The sequence below is a fragment of the Alnus glutinosa genome, chromosome 13 (assembly GCF_958979055.1).
Source record: "Alnus glutinosa chromosome 13, dhAlnGlut1.1, whole genome shotgun sequence".
Taxonomy (NCBI): domain Eukaryota; kingdom Viridiplantae; phylum Streptophyta; class Magnoliopsida; order Fagales; family Betulaceae; genus Alnus; species Alnus glutinosa.
In genome coordinates this window covers 477467-503280 of record NC_084898.1, presented here as the reverse complement: position 1 = coordinate 503280, position 25814 = coordinate 477467, and the positions used below count along the sequence as shown (strand labels likewise).

The window sequence follows — 25814 nt, the reverse complement described above, 5'->3', positions numbered from 1 at the left end:
ACTGCTTAGAGTTGGAGTTTAATGTTACCCTAAATATAGGGTAGCACTTTTGCTTTCCCATCTATTATTTTATAATAGATTAGAAAAAAAAAAAAAAAAAAAAAAAAAAAAAAAAACTTTATCTTTTCTCTTTCTTTTCTTTAGAATTTATTTGAAACAATATTTAAATGCATTTATTTGAAAAGATATTTAAATATTATAGAGAAAGCATAAGGAAAGATATTGTAAAATTTATTTAAATAGAAAAATAAAAAAAAATAAAAAACAAATTAATTTCCTAAATTTATAAATAAATAAAAATAAAAATAAAAAATGTAAGAAAAATTGCCTAGTGCTCTTAGGCTTAGTTTAGTTCTACGTGGGCCTTAATTTGAGTTTCGTGTGCTCCCTAAACCCAAAGCGTATTTCAAATCGTGGCTGAAGTGGCCGGTATGGAAGCTAATCCCCTACTGCGCAAGCAACAAGAAACCGGATTGATGGGCCAATCTTAGACCTTTGGGTGCAGCCGTGCAGGCTGTATGGGCCTGTTGGCCCACTTCCCAACACATAATATTACTGGATCTTATCCAAACTGATCCTCTTCCAAATAAGAGTTAGAAAGCTGCAATAATGGATCGGATCAATGAATATCCAAAACCGAATATAATCCAACCTTAAAACCCGAATGCGCGAGTGATCGAAATACTCATCACGAACTCGCCAAACGCAGCGTACTCTTCGAGAGCCCTCTCATCAGCCTTTGACCTGAGGAACTGGGGAAGGAACAGCCAAATGTAGGTAACCAAGAAGAATCCGACCGTCAAGGGGCCCGAGATCAACGGTGGCAACCGCCACCTGCCGGTGAGAAATGCCTTCTTCAGAACAACCTCGGCTGTTAAGCACAAGCCGTGGAGGAGGAAGAAACACGTGACCTCCCACGTGGGCCTCGCGCGCCCCAAGTAGTAGAAAATGAGCTCATGCATGAGCCCCAACACCACGAAGTTGGCGAACATTGCGGGCAGAGGGGCCCACTTCGGGCCGACGACACGTGCGGTGGCATCGTATACGGTGAGGCGCAGGATGTCGGCGACCATGAGGTTCCACCTCCTGCCCCAGAAGTCTTCTAGTGAGGTGGAGAGGTATGGCTCGTTGAAGTGTGGCTCGAGGTCCACTCCTAGAAGGGCTCGAGCCAGGGCTCCCATCATGGCCAGGACGATTTCAAAGAAGAGATATATGTGAGAGCAATAAAGAAGCATGACGATACTTGGATGGATATGGTCACTGTAGTCATAGACACGTATCAAAATGGCCAGAAGGATACCCATTATTGCATATTTTAAAGGAGATCTTGGTGGGGGAGAATGGTCTGTTTCATTTGGGGTACTGTTTCTGGTTTGTCGGAGCTTGATGGGAAAGTAAGCAACAGCCATGAAGCGTCCAAGAGAGATTGATGGGTCAGAAGACAAAGGGCCTTTACCAAGAGCTTGAAATTGGCAAGCCAGGCATTGAAAAACGAAGTTATCACTCCTAGATGAACAGAATGGAGATTGAGAGGAAGGTAGAGGAAGAAGCAGACAATTGGGAGCACACAAAGGACTCTCCTACGACCTCTGGGGACTATCTTACAGATTGCATAGCAATAAGAAAGACATACGAAGACTGAGAACCATACCTTTATGAACTTGTTCACTTCGCCCTCCATCTTTCTTTTTTTGGATCTTTTTCTGTGCTCGTTCTTGATCTTTGCAATGTTTCTGGGGGAAGATCTGAATGTAAGGATAGTCATCCATGGCGATCCATTAATTATTGAGACTAGCTACAAAAAGGATTGGAGTATAAGAGTATTGTAATTTTTTTTTTACAGATTGGTGGGAGATTTCATAATGATTAAGAATGGACAAACACGCTTTCCAAAAAAAAAAAAAAAAAGACAAACACGTCAAGATGTACTAAACAAATTGATAAGTCAAATTTTTTTTTTGTTTAATTTAAAAAATTCAGCGGTGCTTGTTAATATATTTGGAGAATATTTTTTGTTTAATAAAATATTTTCACCTAGAGAAATGTATCATTTTCTCTTTCTGTTCTTTTCTCATCCAATCCACTTTTAAAAATCATCGTTAAATCTATAAAGCTCACAAAGCGCACATGAGTGACTCATATGAACCTTATAAATTTAATGATAATTTTTAAAAGTTGAAAGCTAAGATAATGGCAGAAGAGGATGTATAATGCATCTCTTTAATATTAGAAAAAATTTTATTTATCACCTTAATCTTTCATCACTTTTACAATCATTCCCATAAACTTTAAAAAAGTGTTAATTTAATGTATCAATCTTTTAATTTTTTTTAATTTTACCCCTTTTATAATTTTCTGTTAAATCCTAACGTAATGGTGTCTGAATTCTTAAAATACCCCTTATTTTTTAGGAAAAAAATAAAATAGAATTGCAAAGGCTTTAAGCGTTGGTTAGGATTTTTAACAGAATTTGTAAAAATACATATGCATGAATCTTTAAAAAATTATATTTTTTTTTTAAAAGAAAATAAACATAGATATTTTGAAAATTTTGACAAGATTTAACGAAAAAAATCTAAAATTAAAAAATAAAAATTAAAAGATGGATACTCTAAATTTATACTTTAATTTTAAAATTTATAAATATAATTGTAAAATTGATGAAATATTGTGACTTAAAAGTTGAAGTTTTTTCTCAATATAATGTAAAGATGAAAATTATTGTTGTATTGTGAATTTTGTTTTGTATATGCATAGTATGACACTTCCCTGATAGCGACAACAAAGGAGATTGGAACCTTGGAACCTTGGAACCCTCCATGTCCTCAATCCGGACCTAAAGAGGAAAAACCAAGAACCAAGAGCCACAATCATGTACTTTATGTTAGCCACTTATGCCCGATCTGCATGGGCCCAGGCCTACACATTTCCTCTTGAAACCACGGCTTCTCAAACAAGATCAGGCCCGAGGTCTGGCCGAGTAGGGCTCAGGTTACCACTACGAATATCATGCAGTCCCCATAACACTGTCTTCAAATAAAGAAAATTTTTGCTAATCGTGTACACGTCATTAGCTTAGAGCACTAGTAGCAGATTTCTAACTATTTTCTCTACTTTAGGAAAAATTTAGAGAACCAAACCACTGTTTTTTTTCCCTATAAAAAAACACCCTATAATAGATTTCCTTAATTTTCTCTGTATCAATTAAATACTATTTTTTACTCTTATTTTATTCTTTTTTCTCTTTCCTACTTTTATTTTTTTTATTCATTTCTTTTATTCTCTTTCTTGCTCTGTCGTCTTCTCCGAATCTCCATCACTTCCATTTCTCCTTCTGAATCCAAGATGCAGAAAACTCGATCCAAATCTCCGATGCTGAATGGAGAGATTCATCGTTTGACGACCGCCACAACCTGATCCCACAGAACAACGACATCAAGCACCAACTCCTCTCCCCCCATCGCTCTGCCTTCCACATCGACGATCTCCACTCCACAATACGTCGCCGTTTTGCTTCCATCCACTTCAATGAAAGGTACCTCCTTGCTGTCCTCCAGACCAGAAACGGTTCCGTGTCCGAGTCTGAAGCCGATTTTCAGGTACCTCCTCCGCCCTCCTCCTCTGGATCGCCATCTTCCTCTGCTTCCTACTCTGGAGGAGCCGTGAGTTCGCCAACGAGAAGAGCAGCGTGTTTTCTAGACACGTGAAGAGAGAGCCAGAGAGGAGAGAGGAAAGAGAGATATTTTTTTTTATTATTATTAAAATAAGTTATTGGGTAGCTACAGTGCTACTCAATGTATTGGGAAGCACTGTAGCTTCCCAAGCATGAAACCCTAAAATAGGGTAACTGTTATGGCCTGTTATTTTGCAACTTTTTTTCAAATTTTCCCTATTTTAGAGAATATAACTACTTATAGGGCATCTGCTACTAGTACTCTTACAGGCTGATTTGGTACTGTCACATCAGCTTAAAAGAAATTTACAAATGAGTTACAAAGGGTCGGTCAAATAGCCACTCTCATGGATGGCCGACCAATCAGTTACCTCCACCAAATCTTTGGGAGTCGTCACAAAACTCCTTAAGCCATCGGATTGAGGGGCGGCCCATAACAATTGATAGGCCAAATTTGTGTGGTTGACGGTGCAAACCATGCGTGGTGGTCGGGGGGTGGCATCGTGGCACCAAACATGAGAACTGGTGATTTTGTGGGAAAAAATAATTATTGACATTATCATGTCAGCACATTACTCTCAACTAAATTGTTCCTAAAACAATCTAGTACAACATGCATATATATTCTAAGAGTACTAGTAGCAGATTTCCAATCGTTTTTTTTATATTTAAGAAACTAAACTATTTTTTGTTTCCTTATAAAAAAAACATCCTATAATAGATTCTCTTACATTTCTCTATATCAATTAAATATTATTTTTTTACACTTATTTTATTCTTTTTCTCTCTTTCTTACTTTTTCTCTCTTCCCTATATCAATTAAGTATACCATTTTATATTAACATAATACATAGGGAATGAATAGCAGACATATATATATAGGGAACTACTATTCATTTTCAACCCCCTCATCTAAATATAAAGCATCTGCTGTGGGAGTTTTTTTGATATTTTTCACGAAATTTTCTCTAAATATAGGGAAGGAAACCAATATAGAGTAACTGATGTTAATGCTCTAAGACATAGCAAAATAATTTTCATATATGCTATAGAAGTTAAACAAAAATGGGGTGAAAGTTGTAGTTTCACTTCACAGTTCAAACTAGATTAACATTCTCTTAAATTATTTGTCTGAATTTTAGAGAATTCGGACAGGTGATTGTGAGAGACCATTTATAAAACACATCTCATGACCAAATTAATAAAAGTTGTGTTATCCAACCACTTATTAAGTCAGATGATCGTGTCCCATAAATAATCTCTTATAATTATTTATTTAAATTCTCTCAAATTAAGACAAATAATTTGAAAGAATTCTGATATTAACTACTTACCAGTCTTTCATGCTCTGACCACAAAGATCTATCTCACATTGAAAGTCTGAAACAGTCTACATCACCATTTCATAGATATAATACAAAACAATGAAGAACAAAGGTTAATTTCTCATATCATGGAATTTAATTAACCCTAAATGTCTAGTACTAATCCATCTTTCTTAGAGGAAGCGTTCCGACTGCTAGAGAGGCTCCATCGGTCTGAAAACTCCAGAGACGAGACCCCACCACTACCGCACTTAGCGACGGTCCTCACGCTCTCTATCAACTCTTGGGTGCGACCCTCTTGCGACAGTATCTCCAGCAACTGCTCCGGGCTAATCACCAGCTTCACTTTCCAAAACCTTCCACTGTTGTACCGAGAGAAAACCTCCGTGTAAGACCTCTTCAGCATCCCCTGGTAATCAAACGACATCCTGTACGGGGCAACCAACGACGTCGCCGGTATGCTGTTGGACCGGATGTGGCCTTGTCGGACAATTTGGCCGTGTGTGTTAACGTTAACGTTGTCTGTCGTGGCTTGGGCGTGGAGGGGGAGTAGATAGTATGACTCGCCTGCCACAAGCTCTTCGTGCTGAGAGAGTGGCTTCCAAAAGAGGTCGTGGCTTCGGAAAATGCCGTGGCCTGGAAACTCATTGGCGATGCAGCCAACGGTTACTGGCGCGAAGAACTCCATGACCCCACCGTTGGATGTGACGACTTTGATTACTCCTCCATCAACCTGATCTCCCAAGCCTCCAAAGATACAGTTTCCCATGTATAAACTAAACACAGTGAAAGTTTCTAGAGCTGGCTAGAGCGCCAATCTCTCTGCTGCCTATTTATTTGTCTTGGGGGTGGGTTTTGGAGGGTATGAAAGAGAGGGAAAGCAATCGTCGGTGGGATTCTTCTTTGGAGCTTTCTTATTCCACCCACCAAAGAAAACAAAGCAACAAAAGAGAGAAATTAAAGAAATGTGGCAAATTGTAAAGCGGTGAACATGCATATATGGGCAAATGGTTGGGACTAAGCGATCCTTGGGGGACCCATATAGATATCTAAGATTGTTGGCCAGTCAACATTTGTAATCAACTGGTCAATGAACAAGCGACTGAACATTTCACATTTCTCCTTTCCACTTTCTCTTTATCAAAATCAATCCTTTGGTCCCGCATTTGTCCAGCTACCAAAGTGAAACTAGACAATTCTGTTGGTTTTGGGTTGAACACCTATAAAGAGGTAGATAAGAATGTGGAAAAGAAGGGTTTTGTGTCTGTCCAATGATTCTGTGCACACCCACGATCAATTATGTCACTCTCAACTTGGGTTTTGTTCACATATAAGTAAGCCTTATGCTCCGTTTCTTTCGGCGTACAATAATTTCGGCATTTTATGGTGTTTGGTAAGGGCAAAAATAATGGAAAAATCATTTTCGATTTGATTGTAAAAGTTTCTTTAATTTTTGGAAAAATATTTACGGTTTTAAAAATCATAAATCATTTTTCGAAATTAAACACTTCGTCCTTATACGCACATTTGATATTCGATTGTCGGAATCTGGTATTGGTCGGTCGTCGGAATCCAGGCGGCGCCAGAATCCGGCAACATCCAGCCACCGGAATACTGCCGGCGAACCAGATTCCAGCCGAAACTAGCAGGAATCCGGCCATGGTCAGAATCCGGCAGGATTTGGCCGAGATCCGGCCGGATCCAGTCAAAATGGCCGGATTCGTCGAGGTGCCGGCAATTAATTAATTTATTTAATTACTTACAACAAAATAAATTAAAGAGAACTCGTCGAGATGCCGGCGAGATCTCACTCTGATGCTTAAGTTAGTCTTTGAAATAAAAGTATGCCCAAAGCACAATGAATCAATCTAAGGTTTGTACCTTGTATAAGATGCATGTATTTATATGTTACGAGGTGGAGTCGGGCATCAATTTATGTCTTTACTTGGGGCTCACACTTCTTTGTAGGTTGGCTTTGGCCTCGAGGCCTGGAACTCTTCAGATGAATCGGTCTGAATGGAATTATTCCTAACATTAACCGGTACTTCAAAAAATAAAAATATAACACACTTAAAAGACGTTACATCAACCAGTATAATATAAATGCAATAAATGAATGAAAATAATAGCATTTATAAATAAATACTCCATACATATTTCTCATTGTGTTTGTATCCGTTTGTAATCCAATAATATCAACGAGTCTCTCAAATTAAATACTAGATGACAAAGTGGACGCTTGTTGCTGGCTTGGTGCAACGGACACATGTAATTGTGTGGACGGCATTTTGATGACTAGTATTTAACTCATAGTTTGTGAATCTTTGTCAAAGTGGGGCATGGACAATTTGCCACTTTTGCAGACAAGTGGCTATCAATTCTTTTATTTTATCTTTGGTTAGGTTAATTAGCATCTTCAAAAGAAATAAAAAAGGAAATTAACATCTCCATAAAGTAGCAGTTCTAGAAACAACCAAAAATGAGTGGGACACCACGGCAATCCTGGGAGGGCCGTTGGTCGCACTTCCTTCCTTGAAGTTGCTTTTTCGTGTACCATTAGGACATGTCATGGCTGATGAGTGATGGCTCCTTCCAATCTGCAACAACTGCTTTGTTACAGTAAGGTAGCTGTCAGCATTACAAGTACACAAGCTTTTTCTTAAATGCTTGTGTTTCCTTCCATCTTGTGGACCTCCTGGATCAATGGATTGCTGCCTGGCCTTCCACATCCCGCTAAAAGAGGGATTTGGATTCTCTCTAATTTTTTTTTTGTCTGAATTATTAGATGTGAACTCACATTTTCCTGTAAGTGGATGAGCATGCTTGCTTCTGTTCTGATGGACTCATCTACTCGAACAGATGTTCGAGGAATCCAAGCACGTGTTGGGGTAGTCTAGGCACCTATTTGGACAAATGGGTTTTATTAAAGCATTTTCTCAATTGCTTGTCCAAATTATCTGAAATATAGACAACCAATTATAGAAAATCTCAATCAGCATTTTGCAGTTGAAATTAATAGCCGAGTCGACCCAGATAGCCCAGAACAACCAATAAACATATTTACTACCATGCCAGAGGACTTCTTAGTTAATTCACTGATCTTTCAAGAAAAAACTCAAACTTTTTGGAGCATGCTTGGTTCTGGAATTTGGGTCTTTTTATAATTAATTGTTTTTTTTTTTTTTTAACTTTTTATGTCCTGGAAGAGAAATTTTGTTAACATAAAGCTTAACATGCATATATATGTGTGTGGGTGTGGGTGTGGGTGTGGGTGTTGGTAGATTTGATTCCAATTGAATGAATTAAGTATATTTCTTTGCTTTCTATGGAAAAATGTAGGAGTAATTTCTTCCAGTCTTTTGGAGTGGATTACAGAAATTGAGTTTTTAACATGGCAGGCATTTACATCCTAAAAAACAGAGTGCCTACTGCTACGCCTACTCACTTCCTTCATGGATGGTCTGCAGCACTGGTCTCCACCTTGACATAGAACCAACAGCACCACACCATGCCCCTTTCTGAACTCCAAACAGCATCTCCTCCGGTGATATCTTCTTGGACAGCAATTCCTGAAGCTGCTTCTTTGTTATAACCACTTTCATTCTCTTTGTATAGCTTGTGCCTCTGCCATCCATGTCTACTGGACAAGCAGCCGGAGTACTAGACAGCGGGAGAAGATAATAAACATGCCCCACCTTCAACTCATAATTCATAGGAAGGTGCTTCAATGGTCTTTCCGACAGGCCAATACCATAACCAGAGAAGCTCATCAAGACATCCTTAACAAGCATAGGCCTCGTGTACTCTAAACTCTCTCCATCAGTTCTCACAACCCGTAATATAACTTCTAGGTGGTTGCAGACAGCTGCTTGAGCACAAGATTTTCTTAAGCAACTGCCCATGGATGGCTAGCTGCCAAGTGCCAATGATATTATTTTTGGAAATTATACCAATAAAGAAAGCAGAGGCTTTATATTTCGGGGGAAGGTCTGCATGCAGTGAGAAGTTTTAAAGGGACAAGTGAACCATATTTTGATGCATGTTTATTATAATAAAGCTTTGTTTGTTATGATTTGTGAGTGGACAAGTCACAAGTGCCTTTCTGTTACAACAAAAGTTTAAAAACAGTAGAGCAAGCAAGAAAAGAACATCTTAGAAACATAACATTGGCAACATGCAATTGAGACTCATTTCCTCATCCCTACATATTTGCATCTGGGATAAGGATCTATGATATTAGGCTGTCGGTCCGAATAACACGGATATTGAGCCAATCTAAGAAAATGGGGTTGTGGGGTTTTGTAACTTTGTTGTTACCGTGCACAACAATGATGAATATAATACAGAATAAAAAAATAAAAAATAAAAAATAAAAAATAAAAAATTGAGATACAGATTTACATGGTTCGATAATGTGCCTACGTTCACAGGAATACGGTTATATTTCACTAACTGATTTAGGATTACAGCATAACGTACTTATAAGAAAACCCTAATTGTACAGATGTATTTTGAAAAACTGCAAAATATCTTGTACCGTATCGGCTTCTATTCTAGCATTTTATATTACTCTTTATGTCTGAGAGAATATAAGTCGCTTGTTCTAACAGGTTCTAAACTCTTTTTAAATTGTCCAAATTTTTGTGTTATCGAGAGATCCCAATCTATGCATTCTAGCTAGCTACGTCAAATCTCCAATTTGACTTGTATTAGAAATAGAATTGAGAGCCAATGAGCATCATTTAGACCCCTCGTGAAGTCTAAGAGATAGCCTTGCAAAATGTCTACTTAGCAAATTGCAAATAAGAAATTGAGGGATGATTATGTATGGTCCCTTCCCGCTTGTTAAAGGTGACTCTAATTTTACAAACATTAATTTGCGGTGGTCAATGCCGCGAGTGACGCCAGAAAGCATAAGCAGCAGGGCAAGTGCACTGGTTTCATATATATATATATATATGCCTTCTTGAATGGACCGGCAGCTATGGGAGACATCCACGTTGTGCTTTAGCAATAATGTCATTAATTATCACAAAATTTATATATTTTTAAGTGTAATGGCATCATGCTTACATAATCACAGCGTATATATAATTCAAAGAAATTAACAGCCTAAAGTCTAAGATTGTATATTGTCATGGTAAGATACAGAGTAATGTCACATTCTTATTTCATTACTATCTCGTGAACTTCTTGATATGGTAATGTTAATTAGTCTTTTTTTTTGGGAAAAAAAAAAAAAAATCGAAGACTATTTAGCACTATCACAATAGCAAAATGGGATAGTAGTAAGATAAAAATGTGATTTCTAACATTACTCTAAGATGTGTAGTGTTACGTACTACACTCTAAGATGAGTAATGTTACATACTACTCTTTTATTTCACTGTGTTGACCGGCACTGCTCATTAACCCTTTTTTTTTTTTTTAGAAAAAAAAAAAAAAAAAAAAAAAAAAAAAAAAAAAGGCAGCGAAAGACTTATTGATATTGTCACATATCAGCCAAATAGGATAAGAGTAAAATAAAATATAGTATGTACTATGTAACATTACTCCTCTAATATATATGTAGACTGGACCTTGTTATAGATCCAATATCAAGGGGCTAGCTATATTAGGTTAAAAAATGTAAGCTTAATATTGTGTCCACTCTAATAAGTTTAATATGTGACATTTATCACATTAGCAACTAATCATTTTTTTTTTTAATTTTTTCACTGGAAAGAAAATTAAGAAAAAAATTAAAAATTGTGAATTGTCACATGAGTTTGTAAGGGGTTGTAATTAAAGGTATAGTACTTCAAACATTTTCTATCTTGATAATTATTTGTGAAGTAACGCTATATAGCATACTGCTATACGACTACCATACAATTAGAATTACGTGTCAGTGAAAATTAGTCCTTAATTTTTTATTTTTTTTTAAAAAGTAATAATCCGATGGCTGAGTTTCACTGCCATATCATCAAGTTGTATGGATTAAAACTCTCTTTTCTTTCAAAGTTGGAATGCTTTGAAAGTTTCTACATGTACCAATTTTCATGCATATACATTTAATTAAATAGGCTGCTACCCACCTTGTGTTTGGTAGCACTTTTAACTGTGAATAGAATTAGGCCCACATTAATAAGGTTTTATAGATAGTACATGATAATAATTGCAACCAGAACTCCGGCACATATGGTTCTAGCCTGTCCCTAAGGGATAGCTCAATCGACTGAGGATCACGTCTCATAAAGGCTAAAGCGAAGGTCACTAGTTCGAATCCCCCCTCTTGTGTGGAATATCAAAAAAAAAAAAAAAAAAAAAAATGGTTCTAACCCATATTAACCTTGCCGAAGGATTGAAGGGATCAATAAGCAAGAAGGGCGAGGGTCATGCTTAAGATGGGCTTGGTTTTGGAACTGGTCTTAGCAGAGTCCATGTTGGGGCGCCAAATTGAGTCCAAGATCAGCCCAATTCATCTGAATTAAGATATTCCCTGCTCTATTTGATAATTAATAGTGATTGGCATTTATTTTACAAATGGGTATTTTTCTTATTTCTGTTTTTTCCATTAGAATTTAACAAAAAATAAATTAAATTAACGAAAGAGATAATTATAAGGGGGTGATCGAAAAGCATCGGGCATTTTATAACTTTTTGAAGTTTGGAAAATATTGCAAATTAAAGAGTAATTTGAGGGATAAATGTTATCTTCCAAAATTTATCGTATATAGTGTTAGGGTTTATGGGCGGACAAACCCATGTAACCAAAATACCAAACTTATTTGATCCAAAACTGACCAATTTATCCGGGTTTACCCAATACATGAAGCATGAAATTCACTCACATATCATTGTCGCATCACTTGGCCAAGCTCCAACGTTTTTCCTAAAAGAAAAAAATTAAAATTTTACCTCTTAATTTTATTTTATTTTTGCCCTCCAAATATATATACATTTTTTAATTTTGCCCCCTCCAAAATCGTAAATGCTAGCTCCGCTCCTGACCACCTGGACGGTAACTTATAACCAAATCCAATGTCACAAACCTCTGAAATAGGGCATGCTTAATTCTATTATATCTCTTTTTTTCATTAAAAATTTAAAATAGTTGAAAAGGTTATAAAAAATCTCGCTTTTTTATTTTATTTTATTTTAGTTTAGTTTAGTTTAGTGCATCTAAAGCCAAATCCTTATTATGAAAGTTTTCATGAATATATAACATCATGTGTGGATCTTACCAATGTTCCTTGTGCCGAGTAATAATCGTACAATTAGGTTTTGAAAAATTATTTTCCAATATAATATAAGGATAGCATCAAATTATTTTATTAAGGTTTGATGTAAGTGTTTGGCAGGCAGGTCTTGTCAATTGACTGCTAATACCGGACAAGTGTATTTGCTTAAATAGATCAAATTGTCCGCTAGTACACGGCAATATTGACCGGAGACAAGGGGTTGAATTTTGTTCGGCGTGAGTTTGGGGTCAATATATTTTGTCTCCATTACATGGTTTGATTGAGTCGCAACTTGCTCGAGAAGGTTCCTCACCATTTCAATCTAGTATATTTTTTAAAAATAAAAAATAAAAAATAAAAATTGACTATTTTACTCGTCTAGAATGGACTAATCTAGTATATTTATTTATTTTTTATGTATTTTTTTAATAAAAATATATTTTTTAAATATAAAATGACGGACCGGGACGTTTATCATTTATCCGCACCATCTCTTTTTATCCGATGTTCACATAAGTAGGGAGGGAAGATTTGAACTAGTGACCTCCACTTCATGAAAAGTGGTTTCCAGTCGAATGAGTTCTCTCTTAAAGATGATATCTTGCCATTTGATTTCATATTTATTTATTTTTATTAATCAAAAAATTATGTAAATGAATTGAAAATTGCTAGAGTTTCTTCTAGTTTTCTTCTGGTATAAATCTAAAAAAAAATAAAAATGTAATAAAAAAAAATTATATCTATATCCTTCTAGATGACATAGATGTAATTTTTAAATTATTTTATTACATTTATGTCATTTTAAATAGACATTAACAAAACACTAAAAAAATCTCTATCATTCCTCAAATGAATTTGGGTCTGATTTTGTGTTTTCTTTTTTTAAAAAATAAAAATAAAAAAATCAATAATTATGCCTATGAATGATAAAATATCATTTTTCTTCTGAAATATATGAATTTCCCGGGAAAGTGCCGGAGTCAGATAAGGGAAAAGTAAAAAATAACAAATAAATAAATGAGTCAACCAACACGTCCTTATCATTTCTCATTTTTTTATTATTTGCATTAATTCGTGCAGTAAGTGCGGATATGGCGATTTCATTTACCCTTGCCCATCCCTGCTAACCTCAGACCTACCCTCAAGCACTGCATACTCCCAAACAGTTGGAGAAACGCATCAAATGGGATTATAGAAGAATCACAACACTTATAATAAGATTTCTTTTAGTTTTTCTTCATAATTATTCATTGATCGATTTTTTTTAATATTTTTTTGGATAATTAAGTAACGTCAAGTAAAACTACCAGATTATAATACAAAAATTCCAAGGCTGAACTGTTTAGAAAATACACAATCCGGAAAATCTGGAGTCACTGTGCAGTACTGAATCTCACCGTGACATGCGAGAATCAAAATTCTCGCATATCTTGGCGCTTGATTCGCGTGGGTTTCGGTGGGTGTGTTCGGTGTTCCCTCTTCTCATGTCGATATATTATGCAGAAAAGGGACAGAAATCCTTTTTATTAAAAAAAAAAAAAAAAAAAAAAAAAACAAATAACATATGCTATCATTGATACTGAAATGGCTCGAAGGCTTACAACTTGAGATTAGAGGGATAAGACCCCCTACACTCTAAACCAGAAAGATATAACTTAAAAAACAGATGCCTAGGCAAAACACAAATCTTATAAGAATAACATTTGAGCCTCTCTTTACAATAAAGCACACTCTAAAAATAAAAGAGGACTGATCCAGTTACAAGCCAACAGATATTTCAGTAAAAATTGAGCAATACAAAGGTAGAATGTGACCGGAAAAACAAATGGAATACACAACACAACAAACAAAAAAATTCAACCCAAGCCGGCGACGTCAGAGGACACTATCTTTGCCGGAAAACTCCCATAAGTCACCCTGCAGCAGACCGGTCACTACAGCCCCCGACGCCACCCCTGCACAACAAGAAAAGACAGAGCGTGGCCATCACACACATCCCAATAAGAAAAGGTACCTTGGCGCGTGATGGTCACGCACCGGTCACCGATGACCCGCACGGTTGATGCAAGCGACGACAAGATCTAAAGACGACGATGAATGCGATTGAGGGGTGCGTGTCTCACAGAAGCCGACGAAAGAGCGTAAATCTGGCTTCAAAAAATATAAATGAATATGAAAATCCGGCCAGCCCTCTTCCAGCAACACGAACCAGAGCAACGTCACCTCGCTAGACGTCTCAAAGAGAACCTTCTTGTCAAAAACAATAAGAAAAGAACAAAACAAAACAAAACACAAATCTCTAAAGCCCTAAAATGATTATAGGAAGAGCAACCACCACCAAATCTACCAGGGGGAACAAAAGCTCCACAATCTTAAAGGCTGGGAGAAAACCTAACCTCTACTAGTACACACCATAGAGGGACAAAAAACATTTCATAGCCCTAAGAGAGCTAGGAGGTATCACCACCGGGAGGAGGGAGGCGTGGAGGACTCTCTCTCTCTCTAGAAAACAGGAGCTTCTCTCTCTAGAAAACTGGAGCTACCGAGATGCTGGAAGTTTTTAGAGAGAAATCTATTCAAGAAATAAGAATCTCTATTTTTTTTTTTTTTAAAGAAAAATCTCTGAATCCTAACATTAACTAAAAAGCGACTAAAGCAGTTACATTATGAATGACAATTTGTGTTCACGTGTCGAATTTGGATGGTGTCAAGACATGAATATAAGTCTATGAGAAATGCTATATTTCCTAAAAAAATTCTCTCACAAATTTGCTCCCCAAATGATATGTCATAATCCTATGTAATTTCTTATTTTGAAAAATGTATCACCATTTCATACGATTATGACACATCATTTGAGGAGTAAATTTAGAGGAGAAATTTTGGGAAGTGTAGCATTTTTCTAAGTCTATCTAGGTCAAATTCTAATCCGACTCATTTAATTAAACGAGTCAAATCTCTCAACTTTAATCCTCTATTTTTATAAAATACGTATCAAACTTGTGAATCATGTAAAAAAAAAAATTACATGCTATAGACAGTACACTCATATGATCTTTTGAATTGTTGACAACTTTTGTAATGTTTATTTATTTATTTCCTCCTTCCATTAGTAACATGTGGTTCTTTCGTAATTTCTCTCTTAATTTATTTCCACAATGACATTCATACTGAACTTATTTTTCCAAGTAAAACACATTAAAAAAAGGCGACACGGTCCAGGCCCAATGCTATAGCTAAAAGCCTACAAACCACCCAACTGGCCAACTGCCCAACTGGCTTTCTCATGGCTTGTTGCGTACCAAGACAAGAAAGGAGCAAATTTAGTAAAAGAAAATGTCAGAATATATAATCATCGCATAGGAAACTTCAGCAGCTATAAAACCTCAGCTAGCTAGCTACTGAATAATTTGGTAATCTACATATCAAAGAAAAGGATCGATTGCCAAGGCACATAGGAAAAGATGGAAAACGGGCACGGAAGATCTGCCAACTCTTCGTTCAATCCAAGTGACACAGCCGGGAAGGTCATCTCCTGCAGGGGTAAGAGGTTCAGCTATACTGTAAACATATATATATATGTATATGCATTCCATCGTGTTTATGATATAGTCGATCTACTAATGTTTACTTCTCCATGGTGGTGGTGAAGCTGCTGTTGTACATGGTCCGGGAGAGCCTTTTGTGGTGGAAGATGTACGAGTAGATCCCCCTCAAAAGATGGAGGTCCGGATCAAGATCCTCTTCACTTCCATCTGTCACACTGATCTCAGCGCTTGGCAAGGCGAGGTATATATATATATATATATATGTATATCAAAGCATTCAAAAACTTAACTTTTTCATTCAGCAACTGAACCAATACAAACAAATAAAAAAAAAAAAAACAGGCTCTGTTTCGGACCCCCCGAAACAGAGCACAAAAACTTAAAAACACAAAAGCTAGAATCAAGCCAGCAATTCCACAGGAATATTCCAGTTTTGACAAAGAATAAGATTTGCCCGAGTCTTCTTAAATCTGCCCCTTCCCAAAAGTCTGTAACGCACTTCCCAGACTATGATCTTCAGGATTTGCTCCTCTGTTTTGGGTTGGCCATTGTGTTCTATTTCGTTTCTAGCGCGCCAGATATTCATTCAAAAATTTATTCGCCATCACTCTATATATGATCCCACAATTTTGTTTTTGTTTTTGTTTTTGTTTTTTTTTTGTTGGTTGAAGAATGAAGCTCAGCGAGCATACCCTCGAATTTTCGGCCACGAAGCTTCCGGGATTGTTGAGAGCGTGGGTGAAGGTGTGACGGACATGAAAGAAGGGGACCACGTTGTTCCAATCTTCAACGGAGAGTGTGGAGACTGCATATACTGCAAGTGTGAGAAAACTAATATGTGCGAGAGATCTGGGGTGAACCCGTTCAAGACGGTGATGGTCAACGACGGTAAGAGTAGGTTCTCGAGTAAAGAAGGGAAGCCCATATTCCACTTTCTCAACACCTCCACTTTCAGCGAGTACACAGTCCTTGAATCCGCCTGCGTCGTCAAGATCGACTCTCACGTTCCCCTCAAGAAGATGACATTGCTGAGCTGCGGCGTTTCTACCGGTGAGAAACGAGTAAAATATTTTAATTATTAATCTTTATAATATATGTCGGATTTAAGTCTTATTAAAATTATATACATTCATTTTAATTTGACTTATTTAATTGAAGGAATCAAATATTTTTTTTTTAATCTTAATACGCTTAATTCCATATTGAATTGTGTCGGCTTTTCACTTTTCATGTAAAACATCGTGGGTCTAGTTGTAAGAGCCACTCAAATGCAATTGGCAGTTCAACTTTGACAGCTTTCTTCTGTCAGGAGTGTAATCGTGTATTGCCTCTATGTCGGGGGCATGAATATAATAACCCCGTGCTCTAAAGTTTTGTCCTGTTGCATTCTTTCACTTTCACACGATCACTTTTAGGTTTTATAGATGTTCTTGAATTTCTATAAAATATTTTTTCTAAATTGATTTTTTTTTTTTTTTAAAAAAAAAAACAATAAAACCTGAAGTTTGGTCCCCTGTGCTTTGATATCTGATATCTCTCCCTCTCGATGTGATTGGACGTGTGAAAATAAATCTTGGCCACCTGATCAAGGAGTTGGAGCTGCATGGAATAGTGCCGATGTCAAAGCAGGGTCAACTGTCGCAATTTTTGGTTTGGGTGCCGTGGGACTCGCCGTAAGTTAAACTTATTTATTTTATTACGTTTGTCATGTCCACTTGTTTAAAGAATCGGATCTCATCATAACTCTTTAACATTTACTGTTCGAATTGTTAATAATTTCTCAGGTTGCTGAGGGGGCACGGGCCCGAGGAGCATCAAGAATAATTGGCGTTGATATCAACCCGAACAAATTCATAAAAGGTATTTAATACCTTGTTGCTTTTTCTTTTTCTTTTTCTTTTTCACGAGCTCTATGCTTACTTCGTGATTCATAAAATGATGTTTTGCTAACATTGTGTGTGTGGACGTGACAGGCCAAGCAATGGGAATCACAGACACTATAAATCCAAGTGATATCAAGAAGCCGGTGCATGAGGTTAGTGAATTTACTACAATCACAAATTAACTACAAATCTTCTAATTCAATCTATTAATCGCTTGTTTTAAGAACTTATATCAGTTTGATAGACCGAATTGAAAGAATTTCTCCCAAAAAAAAAAAAAAAAAAAACTTGAAAGATGATGACATTGGTTGGGTTGTGGGGTGGCAGAGGATTAGAGAAATGACAGGAGGCGGCGTGGACTATAGCTTTGAGTGCGCAGGCAACTTGGAAGTTCTACGGGAGGCCTTCTTGTCGACACATGAGGTACGTACATTGAATTCTAGCTGTTTTATTAGACTCTTATTAATGTTTGACCAAAAGCTGTATTTTTCTGAGCAAAACATTGGCCGCCTATGTTGATGATGAGCAGGGATGGGGATTGTGTGTAATATTGGGGATTCATCAAACCCCAAGACTTCTTCCTCTCCATCCAATGGAGTTGTTCAATGGTCGCATGATAATCGCTTCAGTCTTCGGAGGCTTCAAAGGGAAGTCCCAACTGCCTCATTTTGCCAAAGAATGCATCAAGGGGGTCGGTTACTTAACCTAAATAGTCTCTCTGTTTAAACATTTTAGTGTCGGTTTGGTTGAGCGATTTTAAAACACGCAATTCGAAAAACCATCACCCTCACGTTTGTGCCGTTGGGGTTATTTTCACTTTTGCAGGTGGTGAATTTAGATGAGTTTATTACCCACGAGCTTCCATTTGAGAAGATAAACGAAGCATTTCAGCTGCTCGTGGAAGGGAAGTCATTGAGATGCCTACTACACCTTTAAGCCTTTTTCTTACAGGCTGACATACATGAAGGGGCAATAAGCTCTATCAACGAGCAGGCTACATGCATGCCGGGGGGAATTTACAGGCGTGCCTAGACCTTATTATAAATCTCATATGAATGTATTCTTTTGCAGTACTTCATTACCGTATTTTGGATTAATAGCACAAAGATTAATATCTAGACATGACCCGAATCTAACACGAATTGTTGCCCCTAATCCCAAGTACTCAAAATCTGGAAAGTCAATATGTCTTGAAGACAGAATTAGCAGCAAGTCCCCCACAGCATGCATGCCATTCAGATCAGTAAAGTAGCGATAGTCCACAGACATTCAAGCAAGCAGTTTAAAGCAACATAAAGCAGGGTGACAAAGATCCTCAAAAACACAATCAGAACTAGGAATAAGAGAGAAAACACAACTCTGCATGTGTGCACAAGAAGCTAGCCATATAACTGGCAAGAAAATTTTGAAATACCACTTTGTCAGTGTCACAAAGCGACTATTGATAGGATTGTCATAAGTCAGAAACTTCTGTATAGGGTTTAATCTAGGGAAAATCCCAATCCATATCAATGAGCAGTATACATTAAATCTTCCAAAGCCTAGGAGGTTCTGTCCAACTCTATATGCTAGGATGCTAGGATAAACAAAACATAATCCCGATGATAACAAAAGAACGTGCCGGCATTGAAGCAGAGGACGAGTATACATATTTAAGTAGACCAACCAGAGATGGAAAGCATCTTTACATGGTTTGTGTATGTGTGGGGTTAAATATATATAAACTGAAATGTTGAATCAGTCTGGGGTGCCAAAGATGTTCAATGCATGGGAAGACGAGGAGCACGAGGGCGGACAGGTGTCTTTGATGGGCTTACCCTGATTATACACAACACCAAAAATCAATTAGATAAAGAAAGCCATAATTCATTATACTGCAGAAGTTTTAAAACAAAAAATTCAGGGCCGGGAATGAAAGAGCAAGCAATCATACCTTATTGGCGAAGAACCCAGAACCACACCGCTACAGTTAAGAGCAGCAATTGCACTTTCAGCCTGCAGGAATAATAAAAATTACATTTGTATTTCCATACATTGCAACAATCAATATAGAGGTAAAAGCAAATTGGGAGGCCTTCCTCGAGAAAGTCATTGAATTGTTTAAATATCGTTTGGAGCTCAGTTGATTACATTGCAACAATCAATATAGAGGTCAAGACAAATTGGGACTTAATATCACGTGACCTAAACCCCACTTAAATAATCAATTTTATGGTCACTAGTGACAGAAGACAGGCAACCACAAAAACACTGAACAACATGACTTGTGCATGTGATCCTTACCACTTTACAAATCCTTTGGTTCTAGTCAATAGAAAATCATTATACCAATAGTACGCAAAAGATATGCACATAGCAATGCAAACATGTGACTCTGTTTTTATATTGTAATTTTTAAATCTTTTTCTCTTATAGGCATATATAACTCCCAGGAACCTGCCGCTCTAAGTGGAACCAGATTGGGTAATGACCCTTTTAAATATAACTCAAACTCCTAAATGGGATTCAGCCTCTGACCTTATCCTTCACTACCCCATATTTATGGGTAGGGGATAAGTCATTTATTTGGTCCAAAAGCTATGGGAAAAAGTATCATCTGAGATTAAAAGGTATAAAATAAGCACAAAACAAAAACATCGATCATCAATTCATGAGCAAAATGCAATTCAACTAGTGACAGAACTAATGAATCAAAAGAACCAATAATAAGCAATTAATGGGCAGAATGCAATTCCATTTTCTGGGATTTTGATTGAGCGAGACTATAAATAAGGTAGAGCTCTGTATAACCAACCCTTGCACTGCCATTCATCCAAATTTTAATTTGATTCAATTAGTCTCTACAAAACTAAAAATCCATAAATATCAGATCCCTCTAACAAAGAACTGAAGTATTGTCATGAACATCAAATGCTGAAACAAAAAGGAAATGGAGACAAGCTTACAAACAGTCTTTGTAAAGGTTCTAAATAAACTTTTTTACTTATTATAAGAATTAAACATTTAAGATATGAATTTATTCTTAAAAAAAATTACACACACGCGAGCTTTGAGCAAATTGTGGATGGCATCATTGGTGGAGATACTATAACCAACAAGGTATTATAAAGCAACATTGGGCCCGATTCCACCATAATAAAGCTGAAAATCTCTATAGAAATTATACAGTAACCTCATCTTGAAACCCATTTAATCTCCTCTCCCATGACAACCCTCTCAAGGCATTTGGTCTTCTCAAATAGGGCACCACTAATTAACTCAGTACAACAGGTCACATTTGCCTTGTAAATATCAGAAAGACGTTTGATAATCCAGGTTAAGAACAGTTACAAAATAGTACAGTCAATGAGCATGCTCATGTTCAAGTTAAGAAATAATATATGCCTATTTAAAGCATTGTGCCACTAGTGGTGTTTGGGACCACCATCCAAATTGCATATCATGAGGGCGGTAATGTTTTGAGGAAAACAAAGTAAGCTAATAAAAGCAAGGCAGAGAATATGCAAGCCATTGAGTCTATTGTAGCCAAATTGGATCTTATCCTAACAACTCGTGGATGAAAACTAAGTGAATAAGTGGGGCCAAAGTATGTTGTTTGTGCACCAAGAAATGATTAAGATACTTCAATATTGCGCACACCATTTTATTTTATCTTCAGCTTACCTCAATTCTGGACTCACAGCACCAATTAATTTTTAGTGTCAGTCCACCTAATTAATCAAATCTGAATTCTCTTATCTTGAAAAGAATTTATTCACCATTATAATTGCCCTAAAGCAAATATAATTTTCATGACGCACAAAGCATGACTTGTCAGCCTAATCAAGCCCATAGTTTTACCTTAATTAGGTGTGGAAACCACCATTTTACTTTTCCCTGATACTAATCGCAAAAATTATTTATCACCCGACAAACTTACAGCTAATAATTTTTTGGGAAGAAAATATATTGATGCTAACAGTACTATGAATGCATTCCCACGCTATCCTTTAGAATCTTCGCACCAACTAGAACAATCTACCCGTCCTACACCATGAACCTTCCTAAAACAGAAACTGCCAGTATGGACTACAGACTCATACATTTTTTGGACAAACAACACACACACAAAAAAAGAGTTGATCACCAATTTCTATTATACCTTGATTTTACTAAATAAGATGTGGAATCCACAAATACTACTGTTGATAAATGTTATTCTTGGTTGCTATAATAAAAAGAAAGAATATTGATCTATATGAAAAAATTTATCAATTCATTCCCAGCACGACTAAAAGCTTATTATCACTAAATTATAAACCAACCTCATAACCACAACAAGTCCTACAGAAATAGTTTTGACTCTCACTCCAATCCTAATATAATCAAGATTAATCCAAGGTACCCAATTTAAGAGGGAGTAGCAACCAATGTTATCAAGAGCGATCCTGATGGTTTTCTCATCCACATAGCTCAGAAAATCTCTTTCATATTGGAGATAAGTATACCTCAATGTAAATCACTAAATTATAAACCAACCTCATAACCACCACAAGTCCTGCAGAATAAACCATAAAAATGACAAACAAAAATAGTTTTGACTCTCACTCCAATCCTAATATAATCAAGATTAATCCAAGGTACCCAATTTAAGAGGGAGTAGCAACCAATGTTATCAAGAGCGATCCTGATGGTTTTCTCATCCACATAGCTCAGAAAATCTCTTTTGGAGAGATAAGTATACCTCAATGTAATCCTAAAGAAACTATGTCATAGCCCCCACTGTCCACCAGAGCTACTTTCTAGGGATGTAAAGCCGGCCGGTTATAATCAGCCGGTAGCCGGCCAACTGCTTTTGTTACCGGTTGGAAATAACCGGTAACCGGTAACCGGCACTACTGGAGTAGTTACCAGTTTTAGAAAATATTTAAATAAATGTATTTATTTATTTAAAAAATTAAAATAATAAAATTCTAGGGTTTCTACTTTCCGGTTTCCGCCTCTTTCTCTCTTTACAGCTTTACTCTTTACTTCTTTACTTTCTACGTCTTTGGACTTTGGTGAGTTTGGTCTTTCTGCGTCTTTTTGAACAGCCACAACAAAGCCCTGCATATTGGGCCAAAAAAGGCTGAATTTTTTTTAAAAAGGGTTAAAGACGTCTAAATTAAGCCCAAAAAGTAGGCCCAATACCCAAAATAGGCCTAAAAGACCCAATTTCTAAAAAAAATCAGTTACCAATGCGGATAACCAGGTACCAACCAATAACCGCCGATTATTAAATAACTGGCTACCCGGTTACTAAAGCCGGTTTGAGATTTTGGCGACTAGCTACCCCAGTTACCGGTTTTAGTCAATAACCGGTAACCATAATTGGGTTTTCACCCCCTACTATTTTCCTCAACCATTGAGAGGAATTGCCCTACATTAAGAGAATCTAGAACTAGACACAGGTACAGGAACCATTGCATGTAAGACCCATTGCTCATGCAATTTGGGATTCTCATTTTGGTCAACCGGCTATGGAAGCTTTTACTCGAGGGGGTGCTCTTGGACCAGTAAATATCGCTTATTCCGGTGTTTATTGGTGGTGGTATACAATCGGTTTATGGACTAATGGAGATCTGGTCATTTGAAAACCCCCTATTTCTTTACGAACACTTTGTTTAAGCCTCCCATAGATTTACATGTTTTAATGATTATAGGGGGAAAAATACATATGGGAAAACAAAAAAATCAGCACGCACTAACAAAGAAAAAGAAGCAATTACCATCACAAACTCAACAAAAGCAATACGAGTGGAATGGTGATAGTCCCCTAGTAGCCTCAGGCGATAAACCTGCATCAAAAAGTGCATTCCTTACAACTGATAGTCAAAACATTGAGAATATACAAAAGTTTCAGAATCATGACAGCGATAATCACAAACCTCTCCGCAGACCGATTCAAAAAAGAGTTTGACATCAGTTTGAGAAACCTGCACACACAAATTAAAAAATTAAATAAATAAAATTTAAAAATTAAATAAATAAAAAAATATTGAATTTAAGGGTTTTTGCAGACCACACCATGGGGCACATTCAATGGTAAACTACTGAAAAATCACCTTCTTGTCAATATTTGTACAATAGATAGTTCTTGCGCACATCTCACGTTCATCTTCAGTCTGAAATCAGAAGAACCAATCAAATCAACACATACTCATGTAACCATGGATAACAAAAAATGCAATGGTTAAAATAGCTAAGCCTCTCACCCTTGGCAAAAAAGTTGGATTAACTGGTGCAATAGCTGTTTTAGAGGGCAGCACTCTCACGGGGTAGAATCCAAGCACTGTCCCCGCCAGATGTAAAGCAGCCCTTGCACCTTCTGCATAACAAACAGAGTAATTAATAGAGTGACCATAACAATTTCATTACCAGACTGGAAACTCTTTAACTATGCACCACAGAACTTCACATTACCTTCGTCAGTAAACTCAACAAAAGCAAAACGAAGCACAGAACTGGGGTCACCACATATTCGGCAATCAACAACCTTCACACATAAAAGAACCACTTCAAGACCAACATTTCAACCACCCTATTAGAAAACCATTAGTAGAAGAAAAAAATTCCATTACCTGTCCACAATTGACAAACAGAGCTGCAAGCTGTTCTTCAGTGACCTGTGTCCCAAACAACCAACACATCAATCGAACACACTGACCCACACAGACACACTCACACAAACATAAACCCTCCAAAGACAGATTACAATGGCAAGAATCGATTCTATACCTGTTGATCAATGTCAGACACATACACAGTCCTCCGAATTGACTCCTCTCTCTGAGCCAAACTTGTCCTTGTGTTCAACCTCCGTCTCCCTTGATTATAATTCTTCCTCTGAGACAAACACCCACCAAGAAACCTCTACAGATAAATGCTAAAACCCAGAATCTTAACATTAAAACCTGAGAAAACAACACCCTCTACTCAACTAAAACCAAACACAAACTTATCCTGCTTCAAAAAACCAAATACTCCAAGAAAGCTATCATTTTTAGGCCTCTTTGTCCTTCATTTTCTGAGGCAACAATCAAAGGGTCAATCTCATACGTACCCGTCGGGCATTGTTTCCGTTAGCAAAGCCATTCCTGTCGTTGCCGGGCATTAACAAGCTGTTACCATAAAACCCACCATTGTTAGCCAGTGATGGAGGCACAAACTCCTCGGCCATGGGGTTGAGCTTCGAGAACAGGTCCTGCAAGTCCCTCATATCCCGCTGGAAGCTCTCGCCAGCGTCCCCATTTCTCGACGAATCACCGCCGTTGGATCGGTGGGCCCCGATCTTCGCATCGAAGCTCTGCTGGGTCTTAATGTACAGCCCCTGATCGTGATGGGGGTCAATACGGTGTCGCACGAGGCCGTGCCTGGCCTGATCGTGACCGTTGGATGACGGCCCACCACCCGATTCCTGCGAAGCAGCCTCGAAGCTCCGGCTCGACGAGCCCACGCTCAGCCCAGCATTCTCAACAACAGCCATTGATTCACTCACACACAGTTCTCTGATCTTTGATCAAAAAGAAGAAAACCCAAAATACAAAATTACAAAAACAACTCAGTAATGTGTTCGGAAAAAAAATTCAAAGCTTAAATCCTTCAAAAGCTCGAATCTTACTTTGGGGTTTTTGTTTTTTGAATATTTTGTTGAGGTTTTGTTTTGGGTTTCGGAGTAATTGTGTGAAGGAGAGAGAGACCGAAGAGGTTCCTCGGATCGAGGTGTGGATCTGCTTCACATCGTCCTAAGAATGGCGAGGATTGTTCGACTCAGATACTGCTTTGCTTTGAGAGAGAGAGAGAGAGAGAGAGAGTCAGACTATGCTCGGAGGATGGTATGTGTAGATGAGGAAGCTCTAGGTGATGGTAGAATTCCCAAAATCAAAGTATTTTTAATATTTATAACTCGTAAAGATTCTCTAATTATCAAATGTTTATTGCAAATTACTCTTTAATCTTGAAATTCATCTCGTCGTATAAAAATAGTTTTAATTTTTTTCAATTTCATCAAACTATATATAAATTGCCAAAGTATTCTTGTAGAAGTCTCAATTCAATTACCCATATTTTAGCAAAAAGATTTATCTCTGATGATTTTAATTCAAACCATCTAATAGATTAGGGATTCAATTAATTAGTTTTTG

General features: G+C 37.1%; 4 protein-coding genes and 1 pseudogene across 9 annotated transcripts; 1 reads left to right on the top strand and 4 right to left on the bottom strand.

Moving 5' to 3' along the window:
- Positions 1-233: 233 nt before the first annotated feature.
- On the bottom strand, positions 234-1842 carry LOC133854861 (acyl-CoA--sterol O-acyltransferase 1-like; annotated as a pseudogene).
- A 3180-nt stretch (positions 1843-5022) lies between these two features.
- On the bottom strand, positions 5023-5975 carry LOC133854410 (uncharacterized). Its single transcript, XM_062290607.1, has one exon. The coding sequence runs from the start codon at positions 5765-5767 to the stop codon at positions 5144-5146; it is 624 nt and encodes a 207-aa protein (XP_062146591.1). The 5' UTR covers positions 5768-5975; the 3' UTR covers positions 5023-5143.
- Positions 5976-6896: 921 nt separating this feature from the next.
- On the bottom strand, positions 6897-9020 carry LOC133854579 (uncharacterized). 5 transcript variants are annotated; one of them, XM_062290814.1, is made up of 2 exons: positions 8444-9020; positions 6897-7026 (listed from the first exon to the last, which is right to left on the bottom strand). In XM_062290814.1, exons 1-2 carry the CDS (start codon positions 8898-8900, stop codon positions 6932-6934), a joined length of 552 nt encoding a protein of 183 aa, XP_062146798.1. In that variant the 5' UTR covers positions 8901-9020; the 3' UTR covers positions 6897-6931. The 5 variants fall into 5 exon arrangements, with proteins under 5 accessions (XP_062146798.1, XP_062146801.1, XP_062146799.1 ...); XM_062290817.1 differs by having other exon boundaries at positions 6899-7010; positions 8444-9016; XM_062290815.1 differs by having other exon boundaries at positions 6914-7042.
- A 6488-nt stretch (positions 9021-15508) lies between these two features.
- LOC133854991 (alcohol dehydrogenase-like 4) lies at positions 15509-18770 on the top strand. The gene is made up of 9 exons (XM_062291284.1): positions 15509-15764; positions 15874-16010; positions 16441-16819; positions 17360-17442; positions 17554-17629; positions 17743-17804; positions 17980-18075; positions 18182-18343; positions 18478-18770. The coding sequence occupies exons 1-9, from the start codon at positions 15686-15688 to the stop codon at positions 18586-18588; spliced, it is 1185 nt and encodes a 394-aa protein (XP_062147268.1). The 5' UTR covers positions 15509-15685; the 3' UTR covers positions 18589-18770.
- Positions 18771-19018: 248 nt separating this feature from the next.
- Positions 19019-25590, bottom strand: LOC133854992 (polyadenylate-binding protein-interacting protein 11). Of its 2 annotated transcripts, none has more exons than XM_062291286.1 (11): positions 25292-25590; positions 24734-25178; positions 24409-24516; positions 24252-24296; positions 24094-24166; positions 23886-23998; positions 23736-23795; positions 23559-23606; positions 23400-23468; positions 19586-19647; positions 19019-19470 (listed from the first exon to the last, which is right to left on the bottom strand). In XM_062291286.1, the coding sequence occupies exons 2-11, from the start codon at positions 25154-25156 to the stop codon at positions 19413-19415; spliced, it is 1059 nt and encodes a 352-aa protein (XP_062147270.1). In that variant the 5' UTR covers positions 25157-25178; positions 25292-25590; the 3' UTR covers positions 19019-19412. The 2 variants fall into 2 exon arrangements, with proteins under 2 accessions (XP_062147270.1, XP_062147269.1); XM_062291285.1 differs by having other exon boundaries at positions 24734-25183; positions 25292-25586.
- Between the last annotated feature and the right edge of the window lie 224 nt (positions 25591-25814).